Below are 27630 nucleotides of genomic sequence, written 5' to 3'. Positions count from 1 at the left end.
CGTCTCTGACGGAAGGCAGGCCGACTTTCCAGTACGCGGCTCGTGTGCACGAGGTAAACACGGCTCCTATGGCAATTAGAATGGAATGATACGTGGGGAAGCTCTCTCTCTCCCGGCCTCTCTCAGTCACTATGGTACGTTCAATGAAAACCGAATCGAAAGAGAACGGAGGAGAGGAATATAATCTACCGAGAGAGGACGGTGCTCGTGTCGACGCGAAACCGAGGACGGAACTGTGACTGACGCGCGAACGAAGGGACAGGGCGCCGGTTGACAGTCTTGTGTCGTACGACCGCGACGTCGGTGACGGACTCGCGGGACCAGCGCGTGAACTCGTCGACCGGGGACCGATCGCGCTCATACGTTCCTCGCATTGGATATATCCGATTATTTTTCTCTTATGTGCAGTACGGTTTTGTGAATTACGCCCTCGAGCGGCTGATTGTGAAGACGTTTGGCAGCGAGACGTGGGAGGCGATAAAGTAGGTAAAACGTGGCCGCGCGCTAGCCGCGACGCGCCGACTCATTCTCTCATCTCTTTCTGTTCCCCAGTCGCCTTAAAATATCTCCTCGATGTGCCGCATCTCGTTTGCATGAGCCTGTCCGTCCTTCGATCCCGCGAGCGGCGCGCGTTACCGTGGACCGGCGCGCGATCGTCGGCGCGATCGCGCGAGAAGACGCTTCGCCGGGCCACGTGGCGTCGTCCCCATGCTTCTCGCTCGCAGCTTAACTACCCTCGCAGCGTCGCGTCGCGGTGGCACGCATCCCTGACCCGAATCCCTCGCGTTCTTTCATTGAAATTTCGCTCGCATGGCCCGCCATTTTTCCTCCTCGCGCCGCGATACGATCCTGGAATTTATATTGAACCCTCCCGGCCAATCGGGGCCGGGGAAATGATTGAATTTTTTCGCTCGACCGTTCGTCAATATCGCTCGCGCGGACTGTTTAAATAGCGAGCCGGCCGGGATTCGATAATTTGAAAAGCAAACATGCATCGGCCGGACTACGATTGTTAGATTCGGAGATGGATTCGCGGGGACGTGCAAAAATCATTGAGAGGTACACGGTCGTTTCAGTTTGTTTCTGCGGGGGCTTGGCAATTTACTTTGACTATTTGCTCCCGATAGATTTCCGGTAGAAGTATTCGATATTCCCCGATGAGATTTAGACGACGCTTCTGAAAACTTAGAAGTCGCGAAGCTATTTTATTTCTTGCGCGATTCGCGAAGCTTGATGTTGTATACGAATCTTTGTAATGTTTCTGTATCGCGTTGTCCGACGACCGAGAGTCGCCGCTCGAGTGCGAAGAGTTAACTAGAGAAACGACTTTCTCTGTTTCGGATTGTGTCTGAACTTTCGTTTATTAATACGTCGATATACAGCTTTCGGTGTTCGCCGATTGGACGGCGACATCAAAGATTCATAAACAATACTCGGCACGGCTGTTTGATTTTATTTAGCGGAAGTTCTTCGCTGTACGCATCGGACGCTTCAAATAGAATTCAATTTATGCATCCTCATACGCTTCCACCTCTGCAATTTTAGTTCACCGTTTTATTCGACCTGGATGTGAGCATTGGTACACACTTTTATTTGAACATTTCCCATTTGCTCCCCTGTTTATTTTCAATTTCACGCTTCAATCCCATCAAAGCTTGTAACAAACGATTAAATTTTATTCCTGCCCGTTTGCACGAGAACAAATACACCGAAATTTGTCGGATCGAGGGAAAAGGAGCGTTCCATAGCCGCGAACGGTTTCCAATCAGGTAACGATAAGCTTCATTGGCTTTTAGTACAGTGTATTAAGTATAATACTCTTGTAGCGGAGGAACCGAGCCCCAGGGAGTGAAAGTGATGCGCCGAAGAAAAGTTATAAGACCGCGTTAGCTTCGTATTTCTGCCCCCCTCCCCCCCACCGTTGAATGCCACGTATTACATTGTTCTTAAGATCCAGACAACTTTTATTCGCATCTCCGTTGCATTCATGACTTCGTAACAAAGCAAAACCTCCCGTTGCATCGGCGATTAGCATATTTTTTACTGCGCCATTCTCCGCTGGAAAAGTCATTCCGAAACTTTCCTCGTCGCTTTATTAATGCCTCTCTCGGTCTCTGTAACTTCTTTACGACGCGGAGTCGCGCGTACATTCGAATAAACGTAATTATTCTTACGATCTAACATTTATATTCCCTCTATTCAAATTTATTCAAAGTAACAACATCTATAATCACGAGCCATCATTAAAACTCAACTCTCGCTTTATGCCATTCGAGCCGACGTCGTTCGAGAACGAAATCATCCGGAGCTTCCAGAGGTTCCCCGTTTTTCACAACGCGAGGCAAAACAGTGAAAGTAGGCCACGAAGAAATCGAAATCCGACGACAGTCCTTTTTCTCCCCCGACGGATCAACAAGTTCGCGTAATAAACTTCTGTTTACCTGATCCCCGGAGCCTATTGATTCAGCAACACGATGTCGAAACATTGGCACGCGCTCCGTTTGTTTGCGCACGGGTCGAACGGTCCACCTATTCGTTCTGGCCCTTAAATCCCGGCGCGCATAAATGTTTCGTTGTTTACAAGTCAAACCGACTTCCCCGCGAGCGCCGTTCCCGCCGAGAATCGCGTTACGGGTTCCGTTTATTCGCGAGATCGCGACGGTTTCCGTCGGGCCGGCCGAACAATGCCGCCGTTGGAACTTCTCGAGGCCCCTCCGTCGGAACGCGAAAAGAATAATCTCCGCGGAGAGGCGAAACTTTTTACGCGAGCACAACGGCAGCCGAGAACCGGCTCGTTTCTGCGTGAAAAACTCCGTTGCAGTTTCCCGCGCCCGTCAATGGAGCTTTCGAGTTCTCCGCCCCGTAAGATTCCGCTCCGCGGAACTCCGAAAACGCGGAGGACACGAGAGGTAAACGAGGTTCGCCGGGACAACCGACACGCAACGCGAGTTTATGCACCGTAAACTTACCCGCCCGCTGTAAAACAAGAAATTATCGGGGAGCGCGTGCCTTGAAAGGGTAGTTTTCTTCGCGGACGGCGTGTTGAAAGCGACGGACGCTATCGGTGGACGCATTCCGCGAATACTATAGAGGAAACTCAATTTCGTGATTTCGTTCTTGTGTTTTAACCGTCTTTATCGTTGATTTATTAGGAACATGTATTGATTGGATGTTGCGCGAGCCCTTTGTGTCCTGATTTATAAGGCTCTTACATTTATTGCGCGATCTGCAGCAAGAAAAGTGCGCGACAATTGGAAAAGATACCTTTGTGCTTCGTATTTCCTCAGCGTCCAACAGAATTGCATGTTATGGAGGAAAGTATGTTTCCTCTGAATAAAGTGACTCGTCTGCGGAGTAACAACGTTTCACGGAATTGCGAGATGCGTTTGTGTGAAAGACGCCGGGATGGAACCGCGATGTGGGTTACCCGGGGAGTAAGATTGCACGATGACTCTTAAAAGCTCGCGTAAAAAGGGTCACTTTAGCCGCCCTAAATGACGTTTCACAGCGAGCTCCTCTGCCTCGTGTTTACAAATTGCGTGATGTAATTTTAGACGTCGCACTCGTTCGTTTCGGTATGCATGGTATTCATCGCGGCGCTTTCGACGCGTGCTTTGTGACATTTTCATCGGAATGAAGAATTGTGTCCTGTGCTCGATATAGCCGTTGATATTTTAACCGGTTAACTGTGCTCGACGAGTATACACGTCATCGTAAAGCTTGGCATGATACCAATTCCTTCAGCGATGAATTCTTTATTTTTTTCAGATAAACATATAATTCTTTCTTTGTTTCGCTTCGATCTTTCATTGAAATATATGTGCATTCGTCCTGCGATCGAGTACACGCTCCATTTTTCGATTTTAGTGACGAACCAGAGGTTTTCCCAATTAAATTCCACAGTTAAACGAAGAGAAGTGCAACGAATATGTCTTGATTCGAATAATTATTTTTCTAAATTGTCCGGTTTAATTTCGCGAGTGCGAAAGTATCGATGATGGTTGCTGTGAGAATGTTGCATCGATTCGGCGGATGCGAATGCTAATTCCGAGGAGCGATCACGTTGAACGTCCATTGTAAGGATTCTCGAAAAATTGCAAAGGGAACAGTGAACTGAGCGACAGCTCATATCCATGTCAAACAGTGCACTGGCCTTTTATCCGTACTTTGCAAACCTAATAGAAATCGCCTGGAGGGGCTGGCTACCCGCTAAAATATCCGGCTTTTGCTCAACAGAAAATATTTACTTTACTCGTCGCGTAAAGCCGATTAATTAATTCTGTGTGACGCTATCCTTTGAATCGGAACGCTCGCCTAGTATTAACAATCCTTTCGCTAATTGTGCAATCACGTTTGCCGCTTCTGTCGCGTTCTTTTTTTTCACCTAGTAAATAGAAAGTTCGAAATTCATGCCGCTGCTATCACCACGATACACATAAGACGGCTTTAGAAAGTTTAATGAATTCACCGTTTATCAGTCCATAAATTCTCTGAATTTCCTTCTATCAGATACGGCGCTCGTTATAAGCAAAAATAATTAAGTCGAAGTTAATTATGTTAAGCTTTATCGAGCCGCGTAATTATATTTCCTTTTAACAAGGACCATGGTCAAACATTACGTGTCGCCGCTTTCAAAGCCATGTTTCAGTAGAATTTCTATTGTAATTTATACCGTTTCCAATCTGATGCAATCCCTTCGGTGCGCGCGTATCGCTAATTATGCACTAGGAAAGTAGCGCAACTTTCTGTAATGTCTTTCTAATAAGCTTTTCGAATTATCCGGCTGCTAGAATTGCAAATGAACCCGTGCACATGTGGCGTGTGCATTCCACGCGATTGCTACAGTTTGAACGTAACGTTTATTCAGAGTTTGTTAATCCAGGAAAGATGCATCGGTTAACATGGAGGGCCAGTTTCTGGTGCGCCAGATCTACGAAGACGAGATCACGTACAACATCATATCGGCGGCTGTCCAGCGGCTCAGTACGTACACATTTTTCATTCACTCTAAACTGCTCGCCGAGTCTAAGCGCCTCTTTTTACAAGTGAATTTTTATTACAGTCTAATGCAGCCACTTACGATAGCTTTAATCTCTTGTTCGAAATCGTTAACTCTATTTCCTCCGCCGGAGAACCGTCTCTCCGTTAATTTTTCGTTCGTTCCATTTCTCGATCCATTTCGCAAAAGAAAATAGCAAGATTCGCGGACATCCGTTTCCCGTTCGTCAAATAAAAAGGTAAAAGGGATGCAAAAGTAGCAATCTCGTCTTACAAGGTTCACAGTCGAAGAATCGACTCTCAGAGACCAATTGATTCTGTCCATCCCTGTAGCTGACCAAGACCCAAACGCGATTCCCTGTTTCTCCATTCTTCCTTTTACTCCTTTCATTCTTCGTTCAGCTCTTTTTATCGGTTGAAGTGGTGACCTCAGCGGAGGAGGGACGCCATTTTGCAAATCCTCCGCCCTAACGCTGAACTCCTCTACGGTCTAAGCCAGGAATCCTCGCGGAGTAGGCTACCGGAGTCAGGACCAAATGCGATTCCCTTTCTTCCTCGTCGTTTTGCCAACCCCTTTTTATCCTTTTCACGGTTTTTATTCGCGAAACAGGTGACCTTGCCGCGGAAACATTCCGCCCAGCGAGTTCGCCGTAGCAGCTGCAGTTCGAAACGCGATTCTCCTTATGCCGACCCTTCTCTTTTTCAATCCCTTGATTTGCATCCTTTAACCGTTGAATTCTTTCCTACCATTTACCATTGTACCTTCCCTTCCTTTCCAATTCCGCTCCCCCGGAACACTTGATCTCTAATTGCCCGTAATACCTGCAAAAAACACAGCCCACGCATAGAGATCGCTCGATTCTATTAAGACATCCCCTAAACGTCGACCGTGACACGCGCAAACAAAGGATATTAAATTAAATTACATCCACTATAAGAAAAATTAACTCGAACGCCGGCGGTCGAAACTTTCTCGAGGACCGAAGCAATCAGTTTAAGTGTCCTCCCCGTAGCCATTCGAATCGCAAGACCCTAGGTCCACGGAATAACGAGAAGTTTGATGGTCCAGATATCCCGGCGCACGAGATCCTCGAGCTGTTCGGCCGAATGTTCTTCGAGTTCTGCCAGGACTCCGGCTACGACAAGATCCTCCAGGTGCTGGGAGCAACGCCTAGGGACTTCTTGCAGGTGAATCGACACGCTCGCCCGGGCTATTCACTCTCGTGCCGGTCGAAATAAGATTTCCGCGGGCTACGAGCGCCCGGTGACCGACTCCCGGGATTCCTTCGATTCCGTTTCCACGCGGTCGAAGTGAAAGTCGCCAGAAAGGATGACACGTGGGCAGATCGTTCGCGATTGACCGGTGCTCCCGGCGGAATCACGTTCCGGCGGATTCCTTCTCCTTTCTTCTCTCGTTCGCGTCGAGCGCCGGTCTCGCCCGGGGCCCGAGAGCTCCGAGTGCAACCTCGGGGAGGCACACGTGCACCTGTGCGTGCGCCGAGGAATTATCATTTGCGCATTCCGCGGCCGATGCATTTCTAAACTCGCGGCGAGACCCGTTCGAGGGAAACACGCCGGACCAGTCCCGCGGTTGCCGCAACGCGCCGCTGAGTAATTGGACAAAAAGCGCGTAAACTCGTTTGCGCGGTCGGGGATACGGCCGGCAGAATTATTGCCAGAATTTCCCTGTCCGTGATTGATGGATTATTACACCTTTTTCATTCCGACGGGGGGAATATCGCAGTCCCCCGCCGGTGAAATTAATGATCGTCGAATGTATCGGATTTATTGGAACGTTCTCTAAGGACGATACGAGATCTATGCGTTCGGCGCTGGAAAACGATGTTCAATTTGTCTCTCGAGCGCAACCGCGGTTCGATTAAAAAGTGATACGTACGGTTTCTATTTAATCTCGATCGTACGTTACTGGACTCCACGTTGTCCCGCGGTATTATTAGAAGAATCATTATCAGCCGCGGAACGTGTTCTTTGAATAGCGGGACTCTCTTTTAAACGGGGGACCCATAAATCGCCGAGTGAAAAGAACTCGCATCGGAACTTTCTAGATTCAAATTAACGACCATCATCGCGGGGACCGAGGAATGAGCGGGCTCGCCCGAGAATCCTGGGCTCGGTCTCCGAACGGAATCGAACGGAGCTGCAACGGGTGTGTAACAAGAAACTTCTGATCGCGACGAATGCCCGCAATGCGATTATCAAACGGAATGCCGTCGCGGAACGAGATTATCATCGTGCCGTTTTTCCTACGCGAGATTTCATTTCCGGTTCTCCGCGGGCTCCGGTGTCACGCGCAGGCAGTTCGTTCTTGTCCCCGCATCGATTCCCGGCAAAAAATTAAACAACACCCTCGTTTCAATTTTCAACCCTCGATCGCCCGCTCGAGGAGCGAGATAGATACGTCCGTCAGCGGTGTATATTCTTGCTCTCTATCGGTTCGCTGTAATTGATGCCGACAGCGCGTCGGATTGATAATAACCGAGAGATATTATGCCGTGCAATTACCCCATCGACGAGCCGGGCACCGATTAGAAAATCTATTTTCTCATAATCTTTCATGGGCCACTAAACTGATGAGATTCCGCCGGTGGTTAATTGCAGAATTTGGACGCCCTTCACGATCATTTAGGCACTTTGTATCCGGGAATGAGGGCGCCCTCTTTCCGATGCACCGAGAGGCCAGAAGACGGGGCGCTCATATTACATTATTACTCCGACCGACCTGGTTTGGAGCATATCGTCATTGGCATCGTTAAGGTATTTTCGGCGCACCATAACGCGTAATGGTTATCGGGAATCGCGCGGATTAAGCTGAACGATATTGAACCTCGGAGAATCTAAGCGTTCCCAGGATCTGCGTTCATTTCGTTTCAGCGAATTAATAAATAGAATTTACTCTCCGTATCCATACAATCGTGAATCGTATGAAATTAATTGCAAAGTTCGGCCGCTGGTTTTTCAAGAAAAGAGAGTTCATTGTTATCTTCACATAACTTACATCAGTTGCAATTTTTAAAAACTCTCGTTTCGAGTTGTAGAACTAGAATTCCACGGTAGAACTTCGCAATCAACTTAGCAACCGCTGTTTGTTCACTTGAAACAACGAGTGAGCCCGTTCCGGGCTGCGTCTATTCAATTCCGAGCCTAACAGAGCCGCTCGGGCGGAAGGTAGCCGCGATTAAAAGAGTTGGAAACTTCCACTGACGCAGACCGTGGCGAAAAAACTTCACGGCACGGACATAGAGATGCAGATACTGAAGACGAAGGACAACGAGTGCGACCACGTGCAATTCATGATAACGAACACCTCCGGGCCAGGTGTCGTGTCGAATCCCATGATGGCCGAACAAGAGACTCTCTCCGTCGGTGAGTAACGTCGAGCCCTCGATTCGAGAAACGTCCGCTTCCCGCGGACCCCGAACGGTTCCATTTGTAACGGGCCGACAGATCGAAAGACAACTCCCCGCGTACTAATAGTTCAAAGTTTACAGTCGCCGGATGCGCTCAAGGGAAACTTTGTTTCGAAATTTCCCGCAGAACCGAAAGTGAGCCCCATGACGTTCTGCCGAGTATTCCCGTTCCATCTGATGTTCAACAGAGATCTCGACATCGTTCAGACAGGATGCACCATAACCCGTGTCATTCCCCAAGTGAGATCCGGTAATTGCAAGCTGAACGACATCCTTCTAACAGTAAGTTTACGACAGCGTGATCTTTTTTGCTGGAACACGTAATACCGAGAATCGGCGTGCACGTGGAATTCCCGAGGTACTTAGAATCTTATTAGTCAGGCTCTAAGGAAGTCCTCTATTTCCATGTATCCGTAACGATGTATAAAAGTGAAACTTCTCAGTTGAAATAACGACGACTATAATACGCCGCGTCTCGTAACGAGCGTACAGTTAATCGACGGTCGTTGCTCGAACCGATGAGAACCGATTGATAAATCGGGAAATAAGGGAAGTTTGATGAAATTCGCCGCGAAGGTGGCATAATAGGGGTCTACCGTAAAAGTCGTCGGCGTTGCGCGTTTCCGCGAGCGTAATAAGGATGGACGGATCGATAACCGCGTTTTATTTTCCGAAACGCCGCGTTAGTTAGCGCTAACCACGAAATTACGTTATTGTCCGGTCGGGCCGTGGTCAATGGCGGGATATAATTCATGCGGATTCATACGCCGCTGATCATATATCTTTCAAATGCGGTGTGCTTCAAACGAAATGACACGCGCCGTTGCAGCGAAATCATTTAACTTCATTTGCATAGTCGTCGGTGCATACGGCCGCGAACGTAATCAATTATCCTCCCGTTGTTATATTCCCGCCCCATAGTACTCTGTCCAGATCTTAAGGAGGTCCCGGATGTGCGCGAGTTGTAATGCGAGCGTAACCCAGTTCACCGGCCACAATTATGCGACGATGTCTCGTTGACGGGTCCTTCTATTATTCGGCTCCCTTTGCAGCCGAATAAACCCGCGATGAACAGAAATTCATATTGTGGACCGTCGCAAATATTGAAAGTCAAAAATTGCAGTTCGTAAAACAACGACAAATCAAATGTATTTATCGTAAGCATTAATTCTTTGCACTCGACAATATTTCTCATTACATTCGTTATTTCCCGACGAGATATTAACATTTGCAACTTCCATAGAGAAACATCTTGCAATAATTATGGGGCATTTTATTTCTGTTTCATACGTTAATACCTTATTCAACATTTTATATTGAATTTCTCGTTTCATAATTTTGCTGCGTTCAATCAAACGACTGAGAGTTTCTCGAGTGCAAAGGGTTAACTATAGAATAATTGTTTCCTCTATTTACAAGGATTTATTTGATCAATAATAATTTATTTCGTCGTCAAGTTCGTCTCTACACAAGCGCTCACCAACTGTCCTTGCACCTTCCTTTCTTTCTTTTTCGTCGTTCGTTCAAAAACAAGCATCGCAAAGCAGTCTCCCTCCTCGAATACGCAACGCATACACGCACACGACACCCATACACGCACACAAATACATCCTTAAAATACGCACGTTGCACATTTTCTTACATATGTAGCAAAATACTTCAAGTATTCAGAGTTTGATGGTAATTACACGCAGGAAAGAATACAGAGAAGAATTGTATCCACGCGTACATATAAAACGGAGCATTTCTTTGTGTTCATAGGTCAGACCTCACCTAGAGCTGACATTCGAGAACATATTGTCGCACATAAACACCGTGTACGTGCTGCGGACGAAGAAGGGAGTGATGCAAATGCACGCGCCCGAGGACTACTCGTATTTGCGCTTAAAAGTTAGTAGCAATCTTGCTGCACACACGGGCAGCGTAGTTCATATGAACGTGCACGGATTCATCGCGTGTCCTTGTCACGTTGCAACTTGTTACTTTTCCAGGGACAAATGTTGTACATACCGGAGTCGGATTTCGTAATTTTCCTGTGTTACCCGAGCGTGATGAATTTGGACGATTTAACCAGGTGAGCTTTTACGCGGGATTATTGCACTTCATTTGCGTCCGGCCATCTTCGCGAAGTAATTGAGGATCGCAGGTAATAGGATTCGAACCGTCAACCTTGAATCTTACGTTCTAAACTGTGTTTACGGTTCAGTCGAATTATGCCGGCGAATTTTATCAATCGAGACGAACGATAACGCTAGAATTACCGCGCCAGGATTGGTCTCAGTTTTCTTATTTCGCAATTATCGGTATCTTAGAAATATTAACACTTTACGGACGGATGTCGGCGTTTCAGTGAGATGAAATGTTCAGATTTGGAAGACTAAGTCGTGGACGTATGATCTAATTAGTCGAACAGCAAGAGATCAGCACGTAGTTTTCTTTTTTTCTATTAATTAATTTTGTACATTTCAAAGAATCCTCGTCCGCAAAGGGTTAAATATACCAAATGATTTGGAAATTAAATAGTTTTATTTGAATACTATGATGAATACCTGAAGAAACTCAGAAAAATCTATTGTTATTATTTTCACAAGGTTTACGTATCAATCGCATCACTCGTACCATCGAATCCCAACGCTAGAAGAACTACCGCGTTGAAATGATTGGTCTCAATTTTCTCATTTCGCAATTATTGGTATCTTAGAAACATTAAATATCCCAAATGATTTAGAAAATAGTTTTATTTGAACACTACGATGAATATCCGAAGAAACTCATAAAAATCGACTGTTACCAATTTCACAAGGATAACGTATCAATCGCATTGAACGCTCGGTAAATCTAGTGTCAATCCGCGCGTGCATTCGAAAAATGTGTCCGGCGGACGAATTAATTTGCTGGTTCGGCGGGACACGTTAAATCGCGTTGTAATTATTGAATACCCGCTAAATTGAATTTCAACCCGGTGTAAATAAAGCGCTCGCATTGCACGGATCGGTACACGCGCGTCGATCACTGCGTTCCCCGTGGAACGTTCTGATGCCTGTAAAACCGTCGACGGGCCACTGTAAATCAGCGCGAACAAATGGTCGCCGCGAAGAATGCAACGCGACGGGTTTCCACTTACAAAACGCGAAACGCTGTTCTGCACACGATCGTTTGGTTCCAGTTATAAATGATCGAATGCATTGCTTCCGTTTCTAACTGCGATATACAACGCGGGTAATGCTGTATCAGATTGCCACTGGTAAATCTTTCCCCCGTTGCCGCTCGCAATTCTCGTTACGAAACATCATACCCCGCGTTCTGCCTGATCGATCTATGCACATGGAGCAACCTTTTTATTGTCGCAGTATTTTGGCAGGCGACGCGACTTGCAACGAGAACTTGATAACGTCGGCTTTGAGAATCCTATTTTCCTTCATGGAGAAAATTGCCGGAGGAAGTCCGGTTTCTTCTGTATAATCTTCCTGTAATTACACCGGCATAGGTATAGAGGTACATTCGCTTTATCCTTTGAATAATCGTGAATGTAATTGAAACAGGCTTTCGTCCAACTAGATTCGGAGTAAAGAAACGCCTCGGATTTGTATCTTGATGCTTAAAGATTCCATTTCCTTTCATTTCCACGGAGAAGAATCGAGAAAAATCGATCTAGCTTCCAAAAATCAAATATTCTTCTAACTACAACACCATAAGTAGAGACAAATTCGCATTATTCCTTCAATAATAAAATAACACAATTGAGAGACTTTCATTCAGCGAGTTCTAGCGCAAAGAAACGCCTCGGATTTGTATCTTGATCCTTAAAGATTCCATTTCCTTGCATTCCCATGAAGATACATTAACAAGAATGGATCTAGCTGCCAAAAATCAAATATCCCAATTACGTCAGCATAAACAGACACAAACGCGCATTGTTCCTCCAATAATCGACAGCACAATTGAAACAAGCTTTCATCCAGGCAGTTCTAGCGCAGAGAAGCGTCCCGGCCTGTACCTCTCGGAGAGGCGTCTCCGCGCAGCCCTAATCCGAGGGCTCAATCGTTAAGCCGCTCCGAAAGGAACAAATCGTTCCGGAATCTCGCGGCGTTCCCTTATAATAGATCGCGCGAGTATCTCGCGCGAAGCGACAAGGAGTACGCGACAGCACGAGCCGCTTCTGCGGCACGCGGTAACGGCAGACTTATGGGCGACGCTTTATCTAGGCCGTTATCGCGGATAGATTCAGCCGCGGTTCTCGGTTGGCAAGTAGGCATCCGCGTCTATTAATTCATCGCGAGGCGTCCTAGCATCCCGGCGCGGAAAATGTTTGTCGTCGTCTGGGGTAACGGGTTCGCGATTCGATGGCTGCCGAAACAGACGGCCCGTGTAATTACCGTTATTCTCGCGCCTCCGCCCGGCGGCCGCGAGCGGCGCATTAATTCTTGTCACGCCGCCACCGAATTAGCCTCGTTCGAATAAACTTCGCGCTACTCGTTTTTCACGGAATTTTCCCCCTCGCGGTCCCGGCCGACGCGACGCCTCGTTATTTCCCCGCGGCGCGTTTCGGATGCAGTAAACGTCGTGTTCCGTGCATTTTCCCGTCATTTCGCGGCGATTAACTCCTGCATTCTTGATGCTCGTTCAACTATTCCTCGAGATCGTAACACCTGTCGAATCGTCACCGTCAACGGTCAACCAGTATTAAATACGCCACGTATTCCGTGACAGTCGCGTCGAGCAACAGGAGCGTCTCGCTGGCCGTCGCTGCGGCGTCCGCAGCTTACCGTCGTAATCAGATTAGAGTTTTCGGGGATTTATACGAGCATGAGCCCTGAAGTTGATTGCGAATAAATTTGAAGCTTAATCGAATTAACCACTTACCGCGCCTCGGCCGTCGGTCGCCATAACTTTCCTCGGCATTCGAGGCAACGCCGAGATGTCAGTCGTGTATCGAATAATCCGTGACAACGCGAAAGTTACGCGTGGCAGAATTACCTCGCAAGACGTCGGAAAAATACGTTGCCACGTCGAATGTAAATTTTCGCCGGCATAACTGATATCTTTCGCGCTCCCCGCCCCGACGGCCGACAAGCGACGCTTTATTTCGCGCTTCCATGGATGCCGGGCGCGCGAAACGCAAATTATCGCGTTGGTTTATTGCGCTGCAACGGTCACTCCTGTCCGCCGTTTTCTTCTCTCTGTCTCCTTCGTTCCCCCATCAGAATGATTTAATGCCCGACTCCAAACGCGAACGATTAACGCACGATGACGACGCCGAGGAACGTGGTGACTATTTTTAGAAATTACTGGATACGAGGATCTAGTCGCCGTTAATTATTGCGACCGTCAGGCTTTAACCACTTCTGAATTGATAGTCGACGATTAAAAACTAATTTGGAAACGTCCCGATGGAATGTCTACCGTATCCGACTTCCGTCGATCGCGCGACCGCCTGTTTTTCTAAATCCACGCGGAATCATCGCTCCATTTTTGTTCGTTTTCGCGGCGCGGATCGTCAGGCGGGGCCTCTACCTGAGCGACATCCCTCTTCACGACGCCACCAGAGATCTCGTACTGATGTCGGAGCAATTCGAGGCTGATTACAAATTAACGAGGAACCTGGAATGGCTTACCGATAAATTGCAGCAGACGTATCACGAGCTCGACGGAGAGAAGCAGAAGACCGACAGGTAAGGATTTCCGTCGGTGTAATTTTCTGATTAAGGAAATCCCCATTGGCCTCGTTAGACGTTTATCCTGACGCAATTCTGGCCGGCGAAGGCCGCGCTCTCCGCCGCCCTGGAATTTCTTTCTTGACAGGATACTCTTCCCCGCCGGAAATTGGATCGCACTTTTTTCCCGCTGTCGCGGGGGAACGGTGTCTTCCTTAAACGTCGCCTGTTTCGACGATGTTTGGGTCGAACAGTAAATACCGGGCGCTGTATCTTCGCCGATAACCAGATACCATTTCAGAAATACACCGACGGTCTCCGAAAGTTCTCCGAGGAAAATTGAAAACTGTTTTATGGCGAAAGCATCAAAACTGCTATTCCGTTTTATGGGTAATATAAGTAAGAAACACGGAAATTCAGGTGAAAAATCGAACGGTTTATATTTGATGTTTTTTTTTGCGTACAGACATCTTCCTTGAAACGACGAAAACCTGCTCTAAGTCTTTTCGGTAGAAAGGCTACCCTTTCTTCGATCCTTCGGCTATTTTTAACCGTACAGTTTTCTTTGAAGTCCGTCCCCTGCACTTCCTCGTAACCGAAAAAATTTGCCCGGCCAACAGGTTGTTGTACTCGGTGCTGCCAATTTCCGTGGCGAACGAGCTCAGACATTCCAGACCGGTCCCAGCGAAGAAGTACGACTGCGTGACGCTGTTGTTCTCCGGAATCGTCGGTTTCGGGGCGTACTGCGCTGCGCACACCGACTCCAGCGGCGCTATGAAGATCGTGAATATGCTCAATCAACTGTACACCGCGTTCGACGTGCTAACCGACCCGAAGAAGAATCCGAACGTCTATAAGGTGAGAGTTTATAGTCTCTCGGCCCCGTAAACCCGTCGATCAGACAATAAATTCAGACAAAACATCCTCGGTAGCTGCAGTTTTATAGACATTCGAACGTGCCGATTCTTTAAAAAGTTATAAAAGTTCCGCGGAATAATTCGCATATTTTCTGGTTATCGCTGTTAGCGGATAGAATTTAACACGTTGAATACCGCATGATTTTACAGAGGAAACTACAGAAAATGGAAAAGATATGATATTAAATCATTCGATTGAACTGCATTATTATTATTGCATGTTCACGCTGTCTGAACGTCACCGCATTAGGCAGCATTATTTACAATATACAAATCTTTTCAAATAATCATAGTTTAACTGAGTGAATTATAGTAATCTGGCCCATGGCATTCAACGTGTTGGGGATCGTGGAAAAAGGAACTTTCTACAAGCTTTCATTTCGATTGGCAATCGATCGGCAGCATCGACTTCGTCTCGAGACGGTGACGACACGAAGTTTCCGTAGACGCGACGTTCGCTGGAGTTCGCTATCGAATTGTAGAATCCTGTAACTACTTCAGTCGGTGCAGGGTAATGAATGTAGATTAAGCGAAGTTGACGCGCCGGGTCATTTAACATTACGGAGTTGCGCTGATTCAGTCTCCGCTAATATCTGTTCGAAAGGAGATAGCGCACCGCTGTGTCGCGGGACGTCGCCATTGTAAATCTCAATCGGGCGACTGTATTAGCCGGCTGAATTATCATTCGCGCACAACGGATATATATTCGAATTTAGGGGAAGGCTTGTTAGCACTGATCCACTTTGGTCGGACTAGGTCGAAACTGTTGGTGACAAATACATGGCCGTGAGCGGATTACCGGAACCATGTCGTTGCCATGCACGATGCATCGCCCGGTTGGCACTGGATATGATGGATCTCGCCGCGGACGAAGTGAAGATCGATGGCGAGCCGGTGGTAAGTCACGATATATTGTTACTTCGTTTCGCGCGATCCCTATATTTTTTCGGACGTCATTCGTTACAACGAACCGAACAACAGGAATCCCACCCTCGATTTATCACTGTTACAATTTACATGAATCGTCCATTATCCCCGGGAACTTCGCGGAACGGATTTTCTTGGCCGGTCGCTTGCGAGATATAGGAAATCTATTAAAGCACCGTCTTCGGCTTAACGAAGATGTAACGAGTGCGAAACTCGTCCGACCGTGGAATTTTTCGCTTCGACTCGAAGCGGTCCGTTCGACGAATGAAACGAAACAAGAATCAAATAAACGATCGCCGTCCGCGACCCGAGTTTTCAATCGCGTTCCCGGCGATCTCGCGCATTCGATTAATCCGTAAAAAGAGTGTTGTTCGTCTTCCTGAACGCGCTCTTCCTGTTCCTACGCGAAAGCTTCCGCCGGTGGACGTTTAACGCGCGCGACGTGACGCGACTGCACAGTGTCGTTTCACGAGAAGATCCGGCTGATAAGCGAACGGCGAACTGTTCCGCAGAAAATCACCATCGGGATCCACAGCGGCGAGGTCGTAACTGGAGTAATTGGCCACCGCATGCCTCGTTACTGCCTGTTTGGGAACACGGTGAACCTGACCAGCCGAACGGAGACCACTGGCGAGCCCGGCAAAATAAACGTCTCCGAAGACGCGTACAGGTACTGATTAAATTGATAACCTCGGGTCCTTGTCTCCTTCGTTGATCCACTTCTCAATGTTCGACTGTGACTGCAAAGAATACAATTCGTTCGTACGTATCGCGAAATAGTTCGGAACAGATGTGCTTTTACTAAGTTGGCAAATACTTCAGACTTCAGAGAGGTCCGGAGTGCAGGAAATTACGGTTGCGCGATTTTATTGGTCACCGTGTAAATAGATTCCGTTTTAATGGCGCGGAGTGTTTCTTCGTTAGCTCCACTTTCGAATTCGAAGTTCCCGCGAACGCGTTACTCGCTCGCCCCCGATTTACGAGTCGCGGCGAATTCGTTGGACGCGATACGCTGTTGGCAGGCCATGAAATTGTTTACAGCGCCTTCAAAGAGGCCGCGAACGCGAGAAACGATCGATAATAGGATGGCCTTGTTACCGAAACGAAATATGGTCATTCCGCGGAGATAATGGGGATGCAAGCAGATATAAGCTGGTCGAGTGTAAAAATTACTGTAACTTGGAAGCGTCTTGAAACTCGATATTTATGTTAAGAGCTCCTTTTATTGGACTCCGGGGGGTTGAATTGCTTCTTATACTGGAACACCGCGATACAATAACATAAATACGTATATAGAGTGTTATCTTATAATCCGATCTATTTCTTTACTGCCGGCGGCGCTCTTCCACCGCTCCGTCACCGTGTATTTCTTTTCGTTCGGAATATCGATATTCCTCGTTTACGTTCTTCGACCGAAACGAGGCCCCCGAGTGGTTCGAACGTATCGAAACCTAGGCTGGAATCGATAACAAATTATGGCTGATCAAGCCCGTTGTCATTACCGTGCCGATGAATTGTTTATGGATCGGGTAATTCAATTACGCGACCGGACAGAGGAAAATCCTGCCGGGACTGCGTCGGTTGACAACCCTCTGGGAAATTCATCCGGTTCCCCGGGAGTAAAATTTAATGCGAAACGGCATTTATATCCACGCAATTATAACGCTTGTCGACCGACCTCCCGAGTGTTTCGCGGCCGCTGCGACCGGTCGAGGGGCCGGCGGCTTCTGATTGACCAATCGACCGTCGAGCGCCCGGTCGAATTCATTAAATGTCTCCGGAGACTCGGATGAAAAATGGAAAATCAAATTTATCACTTTCCCGTCAAATGGTCCGGAGGATTTATGAGCTTCAACGCGGCTATCTACTCTCGTCGATTAACTCCCCCCCCCCCCCCCCCGGTGTTTCGTAATAATAACGAAACTGCAGCAACTGCGATCCGAATTTTATAGAAAAATCATTTCTCCCTCGGCTCCGATGAATTTAGATGAATAATGGCACGCTTTATTCGGATCTGTCCGTATTCGGCAGGGGATCATTCATGGTCGACTCGACGAGGACTTTTCTTACGTAAAGGTGGAAGTCGACGTTCGCGGAAGCGACGCATGTGGACACTGCCGTTCAGCATTCTTACTTCGAACACAGTTTCTCCTCTCTCCGGGGACTCATTAGACTCACACTATCGCGGCTCGCAATTATCGTGAACCCATTGAACCTGACTTTCCCTTTAGTTGACAAAGATCGTCTTCGGACTGCGGAGATCACGCGGAAAGGTCACTTCCTTTCGGCGATCCTCGGACTTACGTCTGGCCAAACAATTTCCCAGCGAACTTTCCAGTCGAACGTATCGTATCTGCGACGATGATCCCATTGCACGCAGTTTCACCGTCCGTTCCGTTCGTTTATCTCGCGGAAACGAATCCACCGGTTGCAATCTATTCCGTTTAATCGAACCCCGTGAATATCCCCGCGAGGTTGAACAGAGGATTTCAAGGATAAACCGGAAAAAGTTGAGCGGCTTTTTATAGCAATTCGTATAGTTGTCTCATTGTCCCCGACCGATCAAGGAGTTCGTCGGTTTAGAGGACACTCGGAAGAAATTCCATTGAAAAGTTAGCTGGAACTCCGAGACACTGTTACCGGTACTTTCAGCGGACGCACGCATTTCGCGCGTCGAATTGCGAAACTTGACTCCGCTCGATCGTGTCGGGCGATTCGTCGAACGACCGTTTCGATTACGGCTTCGGCGAACTTCGAGACTGTTCCGGAACACGGGCAACCTGTACTTCTAGAGAGCTAAATCTAGAGACACCCATTCTCGCCGGCGAATGGAGAGAGGTAATAGGTTCGCGAGAATTTACTTTCATTCTTTCCGATACATGAAAAAATACGTACGAGCCAGGCCTTCGTTTAATCGGACTAGCTTGCATCTTTGGCATCAGTATAAAATCCTATTTATATCCCTCCCCTTCTCTTCCGTACCCGCGTAACGTTATTAACGCTGGAACCATGAGATGAGTCAGAATGACTCATTCCTGATTCCTATTTTCGAAATACTTAAAAACATACTTCTCCAAAAAAAACTACTAAAGAAACTAATCCAACAAAACTCAAACCGAAGTCAACGAAAATCTCAATAAACACAGTCTCGTAGTTCCGATAAAAGGAATCGAAGAAGTCGAATAGTCCCAGCGTTAAGTCGATGAATATCAGTCGCAGAGAAGGTCCAGGTAGTTCTTCAGCGACTCCGGGATCTGCAGAGCCTTGATGCCGTGCGGTAAAGCCCAGTTGGCGAACATCGTCTCTCTGATGCAGCATCTGCATAAGTGCCTCAATTCCGGCGGGCTTAGACCGCTTCGTTCGGGCGGGACCAGGTTACGTTCCACGAGGTTCGGATATTGCTCGTATAAGGAGATGCTGAAGACACCGCTCTGCTCGGCGATGTGGCTGGGCGTTTTGACGAACGCGGTGGTGACGGTCCTCAGCACCAGCCGCAGGCAGACGAGCAAGTGCTCCGGATAGATGACTTCGCCTTGGCCCGGCTGGAGATCGTACTCGTTCAGCTTGGTTAGCAGCATTTCCAGCGGCGAAGGAGCGATTTTATCGGACTCGACCGAAGCGCCGTAACGCAGCATCACGAGCAGGATGTCCGGGGAGCCGTGCTGAATGGCCACCCTCAACGGCCACGCCTGCCCGTAAGATTCCATGGGGACGTCGATCAGGCGTCTCTTGACGGCCGAAGATTCGCAGCGGTATTCGAGACGGCCGAGCGTCGCGTGGTGCAGGAAGTACACCAACGCTCGTATGTTCTCCTCGCGATCTTCGAAGTCGCTCTTCCAGCCGGACAGGAAGTGGGTGACCCGCGTGCCGAATATCGCGCCCACCATGATCCTCTCGAAGGTCTTCTCGCAGTAGAATATGTCGTTCAACAGTCGAGAGACGACCTCGTTGTTCTCCAAGTTCCAGTCGTAACAGAGCTTCGCCGCTACGTAGAGAACGTTGTGGAACTTCCCCAGCATGCACACGTAACCGTTCTGCATCATCGCGATGTTGTGGTAGCGGAGGGCGGACATCACTATCCTCTCGCAGACGTCTTGCTTGTCCAGGTTCTCCGCTGCGTACAGAGAACGATTCGGTTATCATTTATTCGATTGAGCACTTGTCAACCTCTTCATTTACAGTATCGTGACGATAATTTCAAATTGAATTTGAGAAATCTAAGTGTCGTTTGTATCTTTAAATGTGAATTAAATATTGTTATTCTACTATTAATCGTGAAACGTTGAAGTAGATATAGAATAATCATAAAAATTGCGCCTCTTACTAATGAATTATTAAGGATGAAGTAGTTACGTCGATCGTAGCTAAGAAATAAATTATAGGGCTAGATGTTAAGTTTGATAAAACAATCTAGAGGCTATGCAGTAGTCAGTAGAAACTTAATATTCTACAATGAGAGGAAACCCGTGGAAATTCTAATTTCAGTTTTAGACTGACAGACGTTGAATGTCAGGAGGTACTATTAAAAATTCGAGAAGAGTGGAATTAAATAGAAAATGAGCTCATCAGTCTCGTTTCCCCGACTTTACAGTCTCCGCCGTTTCCGAGTTTCCGCGAGAGAACGCGGCAGCGTGAAGCCGCGGCGACCTTGAGCGGCGCATTGAATGTTACCTCGGCAACCTGTGAATATTTCTGCGACACAGGATACACGATCGAACGGGCGGCACTTTTTCCTCGGCGCGCCGATACTTTCGATCGCGCGTTCCCCGGCCAGTGTTTTGCATAATTTTTCGAAGAAAGCCGAATCGCGCGGCGCGCCGATGCGCAAGTTTCTCCCGCGTCTAGCATTACACCGGTATCACTTTCCTTCCGCTATCCCCGATCGAATCACTTTCATGGTCGCACAATAGAATTTCTATCGAGCCGTCCGACACGAACCTGGCGGCCACTGGCTCGGAAAATCTACACAGCTGCGTCGACAGTTCGACTCGGGCCTGCCTATATCACCGTTAGGCGTACGGTAAACTCGAATGGCTTCGCCCCATGATTTCTGGATTAATCTCGCGTCCCGCGGAGATCGTCGAAAAAGTATCGTCGTGTTTCGTTCGTTTACCTTGCGAGCAACTGTTTATCACGTCCGAGAAGTAGCTGACCATCTCGCGCCTTTTGTACCTGGACGCGAGGCAGCTGCGATCCATTTCGGCGAACAGCCTGTCGAAATAGCAATCTATCAGCACCTCCATCTTTCCCGATTAAAACGGCAACTCGCGACCAGCGACATGCACTAATTTCACGTCGTAGACACGAGTCCGTCCCGCTCTCGGCCCAAGAATGATAGCCGACACGAGGAACGCCCGGGGAACGGCGGAAGGCTAATTCGATTAGGTGTTAAATAAGTATTTCAAAGGTTTCCGTGGCTCGCCCCCTTCGCGAGCACGGGACCAGGCCCGTGGCGGATAAACATGGCCAATTAACCGGGCACGTCGGCTGCCGGCGATTAGCGATTCCCATCGTCTCGGAAATTTATAGCGCGATCGCGGCGCTAAATTGCGCGGATACTTCTCGCGGTTGCGGTTTTCGAGCGGCTGTCTCGACGCTCCGCGAGTAAATACTCGAACGGTATTCCCGGCGTGCCATTTACCGTGTAATACGTTTGGGGTCGCGTGGCATTTCATGAGTCTAATCGAAGTCATTTCAAGAAAATGTCCCGCGGTTCGCCGGGTGGCTGACGTTTCTGCAAATGAAACTGCCGCACGGTAAACAGCGCTGGAAACGTTCCTACGCCGTCTCTCTCGTGTTTGCGTCGGGGAAACCGAACGCCGAGGAATCGCAATTAAGAACAACTTGGAAAGATGTTTTAATGACTGTAGCCGGGCTACCATTCCCCTTCGTATCGAGAACATCGGAGGGCCATCGATCTTTTCAATGTTACTTTTTCTATCGATAAATAGTCGGGCAAAGGTCCGTCGGTGTCGGGGAATAGTGGTCCGCGGAGAAAGTGGCTTGCACGCAATCGAACCGTTCGGAATCTTTCATTGAATTATAACGCAGTAAATGCTACAAAGGATGGGGCGTTGAGAGTTCGTGAATTTATGGCGCGATAAAATCCCGAGCGCACGGTCGCGACTTTGCATGACACTGTAAGTGAATTAACGTTCTTTCGGGTTGAACTATTCGCTGATAAATCACGAATGTACTTACGGTTAAGAAAGTGTTTAGGACTGCCAGCAGTATCTTCGTTATATTTTGATGTATCTCCATTCGAACGCAAACTCAACTGAAAATACAAATGAAATCACATACTCTATGCTGTCGAATCGTTCGAATAAAATCTGTCATTGTTTACGAAATAAATGTAGAACGCTCGAAATTCTCATTACAATGAACGCGTTGACACGTCCGCGGACGGTAAAAGTTTTGAGCTGCGAAAATGGAGAAAATGTGAATTCAGTTCTCCGAGAGTTGCGTGACAATTTCAAAAAATTAAGGCTGTAGAATTAAGTGCGTAATATGGCTTATAAATTTGAATGTCACAGCATTCACGTCCGCGGAACTGTTAACGGACCAACTAATATTCCCGTTCGTTTGTCGCAGGTACCTGTGCATGCCCGAGAACCAGGACCCACAATTCCTACTGGAGTACAGAGGACCGGTGACGATGAAGGGAAAGTCGGAGCCCATGAACGTGTGGTTCCTCTCCAGGGAAACGACGCTGGGCCCGTAAATCCGCTATGACCGACGTCATCGTAGCAATACTCTTAAGACTCGAAACTGGCTCTAGATGAACGTTCAGATTTTTATGGTTCCGGTACACCGCGAATAATTATACATACGTAAACGAGAACGCGAACCTAGATTCGAAAGCTTCGCACCTACGTTTTATAACTCTTACTTCTGAGACCATTTAACCCTTTGACCTGATGACGGACCATATACATGTACGCGACAGCGACGCGGGGCCAGTATGACTCGCGGCGAAACATTTAGCCTCGTAGCACGGAGAAGGGCATTTTTGTTTGAAGATATTAGAGATATATTTATAAACGTGACAGTTGATGATTCCAGCTGTCACGTCAATGGGAAACAACGCGGTTCGTTCGTTCGCGACGGATCGAATCGAGTCAAGCTGACCCCGCATCCGGGTTAAGCTTCGATTTCATCAAAACATTCCGGAAACGTTGCATTCCATTATACTCCGTGGCGTTCGCAAACGGTGGCCTACTTCAATCGTTGCGACGCTCGAATACTCACACGACGAACTCGATCGGCCGTTTCAATTCCCGGCGGGAAGCTTCTCGAATAAGTATTAAGCAATAAAATTGACCGAGTGATTCGTTGATACTTCCGGATATTAATGGATTCGTTGAGTAGTGAATAATCTTCCATTACCAGCTATTGGTACTTCTACTTCTCTTCCTTTATTCTAATTTCTCGAGGTGTCTTCTGGTCGGCTCTCCATAAATTCAATGTCCGCGTAACGAGCGCTCTGTCGGAAGAAGAATCGCCGGTGTTGTGTCTTCCTGATGAAAAAAAAGGGAAAATTCCTCGAAATCGAGAACGAGCTGTATAACTACTATTCGTTCGAGTTCGATCCTCTAAACCAGAAGACACCTCGTTAACAAGAGTAATCGGCAATGTCTGGGCACAACCGATGAAACATTGACTTTCTCGATTGGTGTACAACTGTGTCGGGTCAGCCGCGGATCCGAGATTCTTTTCACCTGTATGTCCAATAGGCGAACGCCGCCTCGGCGCGAGGTCCCCGACTCGGCGGCGTGTTTACCAATTGTAAATGTAAGAGGCAATCAAATATAAGTGTCACTGATACGACCGAGTGTCGCCCGGAGGTATGCCGAGTTTCTTTTCCCGTTCTCGCCACACACAGCGCAGCGCGGCGACCCGGTCGGACGGGCGGACGGACGGACGGGTCATCGACGAGCAAGTGTGAAATAACCTCTTCGTCCGAGGAAAACAAAAAACGACCGAACGAAGAGGCAGAAGCGATCGAGGAGGTGGAAGGAGGGAAAGAGAAACGAGCATGACCAGACAGAGCTCGATGGAATGTTGGACGCTGAAAGGTGTAACGGAACCTGTTCTACTCCCAACGCGTCCCACGCACGGCACAAGGTCAATACATCGATCCTCGTTCGCGATGCGATCGCCGATACGGCACAGATTCCAGCGATCATTTTTCCATATTTCCTACGAACCAATACCTCGGAGGTGTACGACTTACCGCCGCGAGAAGTATATATCACGCTTATTAGGGTCTAGTAAGCTGTCCTCGTTCACAAGACGAACGAGCTGTACGCACGATTCGTCCGCCCTGTCTCGGACATTTCAGCTTTCGAGGACTGGCCGAGACCGTGCGAAAGATAAGAGATATCGACGAGAAAGCAATAACTTTAATTCGTAGATAAGCGGTTTCGCTCTTGGATTTATCGAGTCCAAGTAAACCGCCTTTTAAGTTATGCCGTTCTTAATGCCTATCGTGTCTTTTCTTAGATTTATTAGGAATTCCTAGGATTCGTAGATTGTCAGGGTATAAGCCTATCTAATGGTGCTTTCAATTAAATTCAGTGTTCGACGAATCTAAGGACACTTAGTCTCTAGGAACAGCCCAAGGATGCTACCATCGTTCGAGAATAATATTCATATAGGTACCAGCATCGACGAGCATTATTTATAACAATAATCCTAGCTACGGCGATAAAATAGGAGTCGCTCGCCGCGATACATGCAATATTCATCAGCGCCCATTCCGCGTATCGGCGGTACAACCTCGAAAATCGTTTCTCCGGTCGCGCAGCCTTTCCTTTAGCCCGGCAATCGGGAGTTACACGTTCGCCGCGTATGTATACACGTGTCTCGCATTAATCCGCGAAACCGTTCGAACGATATTCCGCGTTAAGCGTTCGCGGTGGAAACGAGAGCTAGGCGGCGGGAAAAACGAAAATGGGCACGGGGGAGGAGAAGAAACAAGGATCACCGAGAGTTTATTATGGTTTGCTAGACAAGCTCGTTGCATGTTTGTTTCAGCTGTTTATAAAGTCGCTTATTGAATCGCATGCCGCGGCAAGTGGTATGCTGAATACAGGTTTCGCGTCGTGGAAAGAAAGGCGAACACTGCCCAACTGGTTTACCGGGTGAGGTATGTGGAAAATAAGGCCAAATAATAAAGAGTAAAAGAAACATCCCAGCGCGCCGGATTAACCGATCGATGCCGATACCTGGGAGCACGGTGATTTACACTCGAAAGGGAATATTCCGGAGACGGTGCGCACATCCAGAATTTTTTCCCCCGAGAACCGTGTCCCGCGGAATGCACGGTTGTCGTAAATTCGTCGCGAGCCTCGCGCGAGCGTTAAGGGTAATTCAGCGAGGGTGAGAACCCGGGGAGCCGCATATCGACAGTCGATACTCGCGACACCGCGGAAGACAAGGAAGCGCTCTTTCCAGGTCCGTGTCAGGAAACGAGCTCCCTTGTTAAAAAGCGACAGTTCCGCGGTCGATTTCTACTCATTTGAATACAGATACCGAACCGAACCGCGCGTCCATTTGCAGCCGTCCGACGAAAATCCGCCGGACACTCCTTTCCTCTCAAGCGGCGACTGCTTGTCGGGTAAAATAGGCGGTCGCGTAGGATAAAATTCAGCCGGGGCAGTGTCCTCTGAGGACGCAAACCGGCAACAATTGCGGAGAACCGTACGCGAAACGGGGATACTGGTAACACTGTAATGATTCGACCCACATATTAACGGAGAGACCAGCGCTCTCGTAAAAGGAGCAAGATTCAAAACTGTTACCGCTACTATTACCAGGAAAGTCGTAATACTAGTTTGACTTCAGGTATTTAGCATACGCTCGATCGAATCACGCCCGTCCGGAGCGAAGCGCTCGAATCGAAGAAATTTTCGATGGTTGGCGATAGTCGCGTTGAATTAATTAGAGAAACCACTGGTTCGTTCGATTAGTTGTTCCTTCGGGAAACGCTACAGTTGACGGCTAGTCCGTCAGATGAACCGTCTTTGTTCCATACCTATGCAGGCTGTTAAGTCCCACGCTGTGTCATTCCTAAAAATACTCCGTGGATTACCTGAACGGGCTGCACTTTTCCCATGGCGAGTTTCTCGAATCCTCCCTCTTGAATATCCGAGTTCCAAACCGGCGTTGCCAGGGTTGCCAACCAAGAGATTCCACTTCCATGTGGTTCCACTTTTCAACAACTTCGCTCGTTTAATTTTCGTTGTTAACCTATGGATTTCGAAGTCCTCGACGAAGGTAACCATAAGCGTGGAGACATGTACACGAATACGCATATCCCATCGTGTTCAAAGAATTCGAAATTCCTTAAATTTCTTCGAGTTCGTAAGAGTCTTTGAATACGCTTCGAAGAAACGCACGCGTTCGGGATATTACTCATCGTGTAAATCCTCCGCGCAGCGAATTCCGTGAATTCATTCACATCTCCGGTGTCCGTTGAAAAGTGGAACGCTCTTAAACGAAACATTACCACATCCGAATCGAAATTAGAAACGAATCCGGACCCTCCATTCAGAAACCGACAGCTGTTTACCGTGTTTCGACACGGAGCGCGAGAGAAAGGCGCCGCGTCCTTAAAATTCAAGAACAATTTGCCTCGAATCTGAGTCGCGCCTCGTCATCGAACTGTTTTAAATGGCAAATGCGTTTCGAGCGTCCACCGAGCCGTCGAGGCTCGTTCCATCCGACGCCGCCTTCCCGCGAGAGAAGGACTTTCTATTGTGCAACGGGGAGAGTTCTGGAAAAACGCGAGTAACAGAGGATCCTCGCCGGCCCGCGGCGAATTTATTAAAGAATTACACGCGTTCCGCTTTCCCGCAAATATAATTACACGGTCGTTCGCATCGCTTACAGCGGATCCGCGGGGAAACAAAGGACGAACGGTTGCGCAACGGTCCCCGTACACTTCCGACTGAGAAACGTTCTAAACGCGGTGAAAATTCGCGAGAGTCGCCGAGCTAATCGCGACGCTCGCTTTCCATTCGCATGAGTATTCGCTCGTGGCGAGCTGACAGTGTCCGGGAAGCTGCTGGAACATCGCCGAGCCGCGTCCACCGGCGCGGACGGTTCTACGGTGAAGTTTCGGCAGGTGTACAGGTGTAACAGGTACGCGGAATGCGTGCGCGCGCGGGATCTCGCTCGGCTACACACGGACACGAGTGCACACGAGAAAGCCGGTGAACGGTAAAGAACAGGTATTTAAATGAGAAACCGGATAGTCGATTCTACCTGGCTCGGTAGAGGACGCCACGTCCTCCTCGGCAAGTGCTTACGTGCCAGACGGCTTCCAAGACTCGTTCCCGTCGGCCCCGCTCCGTCTTTCTCGCTTATTCATCGGCGCACAGGCTCGCGGAGCTGGTCCTTTCACTCGCTAACGTGTTCACTTGTTCACTCGCACGTCCCACCGGCTGCTTATTTACCTACTCACACCACGGCTCTATTCTTTCGCTTGCTCCCTCATTCACGCGGCCGTTCGCCGCTCGTTTACTTTCTCGCTCGCCTCCTTCGTCTCTCGTCTCCCTTGTTTGCATACGGTAGCCCTTCCTCCGTCTCTCTCGGCTAGCCTCCGTTCCCCTCGCCCTCCCGCCGTCTCGAGACGCGAGTCCCTGTTCTGGCCCACGGTTCTTCCCCCACCTCGCTCGGGAACGACTCGACGTTCCCACT

The 27630-nt window shown here is 48.3% G+C and overlaps 2 protein-coding genes across 6 annotated transcripts; one reads left to right on the top strand and one right to left on the bottom strand.

Annotated features, from left to right (window-relative positions):
• Positions 1-22676, top strand: Gycbeta100B (guanylate cyclase soluble subunit beta-1-like). Of its 3 annotated transcripts, XM_031982762.2 has the most exons (14): positions 1-134; positions 409-482; positions 4883-4983; positions 6068-6186; positions 7618-7773; positions 8226-8382; positions 8554-8708; positions 10188-10316; positions 10418-10500; positions 13928-14098; positions 14701-14938; positions 15754-15894; positions 16437-16594; positions 22519-22676. In XM_031982762.2, exons 1-14 carry the CDS (start codon positions 132-134, stop codon positions 22646-22648), a joined length of 1815 nt encoding a protein of 604 aa, XP_031838622.1. In that variant the 5' UTR covers positions 1-131; the 3' UTR covers positions 22649-22676. The 3 variants fall into 3 exon arrangements, with proteins under 3 accessions (XP_031838622.1, XP_031838623.1, XP_076227296.1); XM_031982763.2 differs by lacking the exon at positions 409-482 and having other exon boundaries at positions 28-134; XM_076371181.1 differs by lacking the exons at positions 1-134; positions 409-482 and adding an exon at positions 489-1769.
• On the bottom strand, positions 14496-27588 carry stops (SOCS domain-containing protein stops). Of its 3 annotated transcripts, none has more exons than XM_076371183.1 (3): positions 27196-27588; positions 22126-22201; positions 14496-20038 (listed from the first exon to the last, which is right to left on the bottom strand). In XM_076371183.1, exon 3 carries the CDS (start codon positions 19995-19997, stop codon positions 19134-19136), a length of 864 nt encoding a protein of 287 aa, XP_076227298.1. In that variant the 5' UTR covers positions 19998-20038; positions 22126-22201; positions 27196-27588; the 3' UTR covers positions 14496-19133. The 3 variants fall into 3 exon arrangements, with proteins under 3 accessions (XP_076227298.1, XP_076227297.1, XP_031838624.1); XM_076371182.1 differs by lacking the exon at positions 27196-27588 and adding an exon at positions 22523-22676; XM_031982764.2 differs by lacking the exons at positions 22126-22201; positions 27196-27588 and adding an exon at positions 21038-21276.
• Positions 27589-27630: the final 42 nt, after the last annotated feature.

The sequence above is a fragment of the Nomia melanderi genome, chromosome 10 (genome assembly GCF_051020985.1).
Source record: "Nomia melanderi isolate GNS246 chromosome 10, iyNomMela1, whole genome shotgun sequence".
In the NCBI taxonomy this organism is placed as follows: domain Eukaryota; kingdom Metazoa; phylum Arthropoda; class Insecta; order Hymenoptera; family Halictidae; genus Nomia; species Nomia melanderi.
The sequence above is the reverse complement of the archived record's forward strand: the minus strand, read 5'-3'. Positions and strand labels throughout refer to the sequence as shown.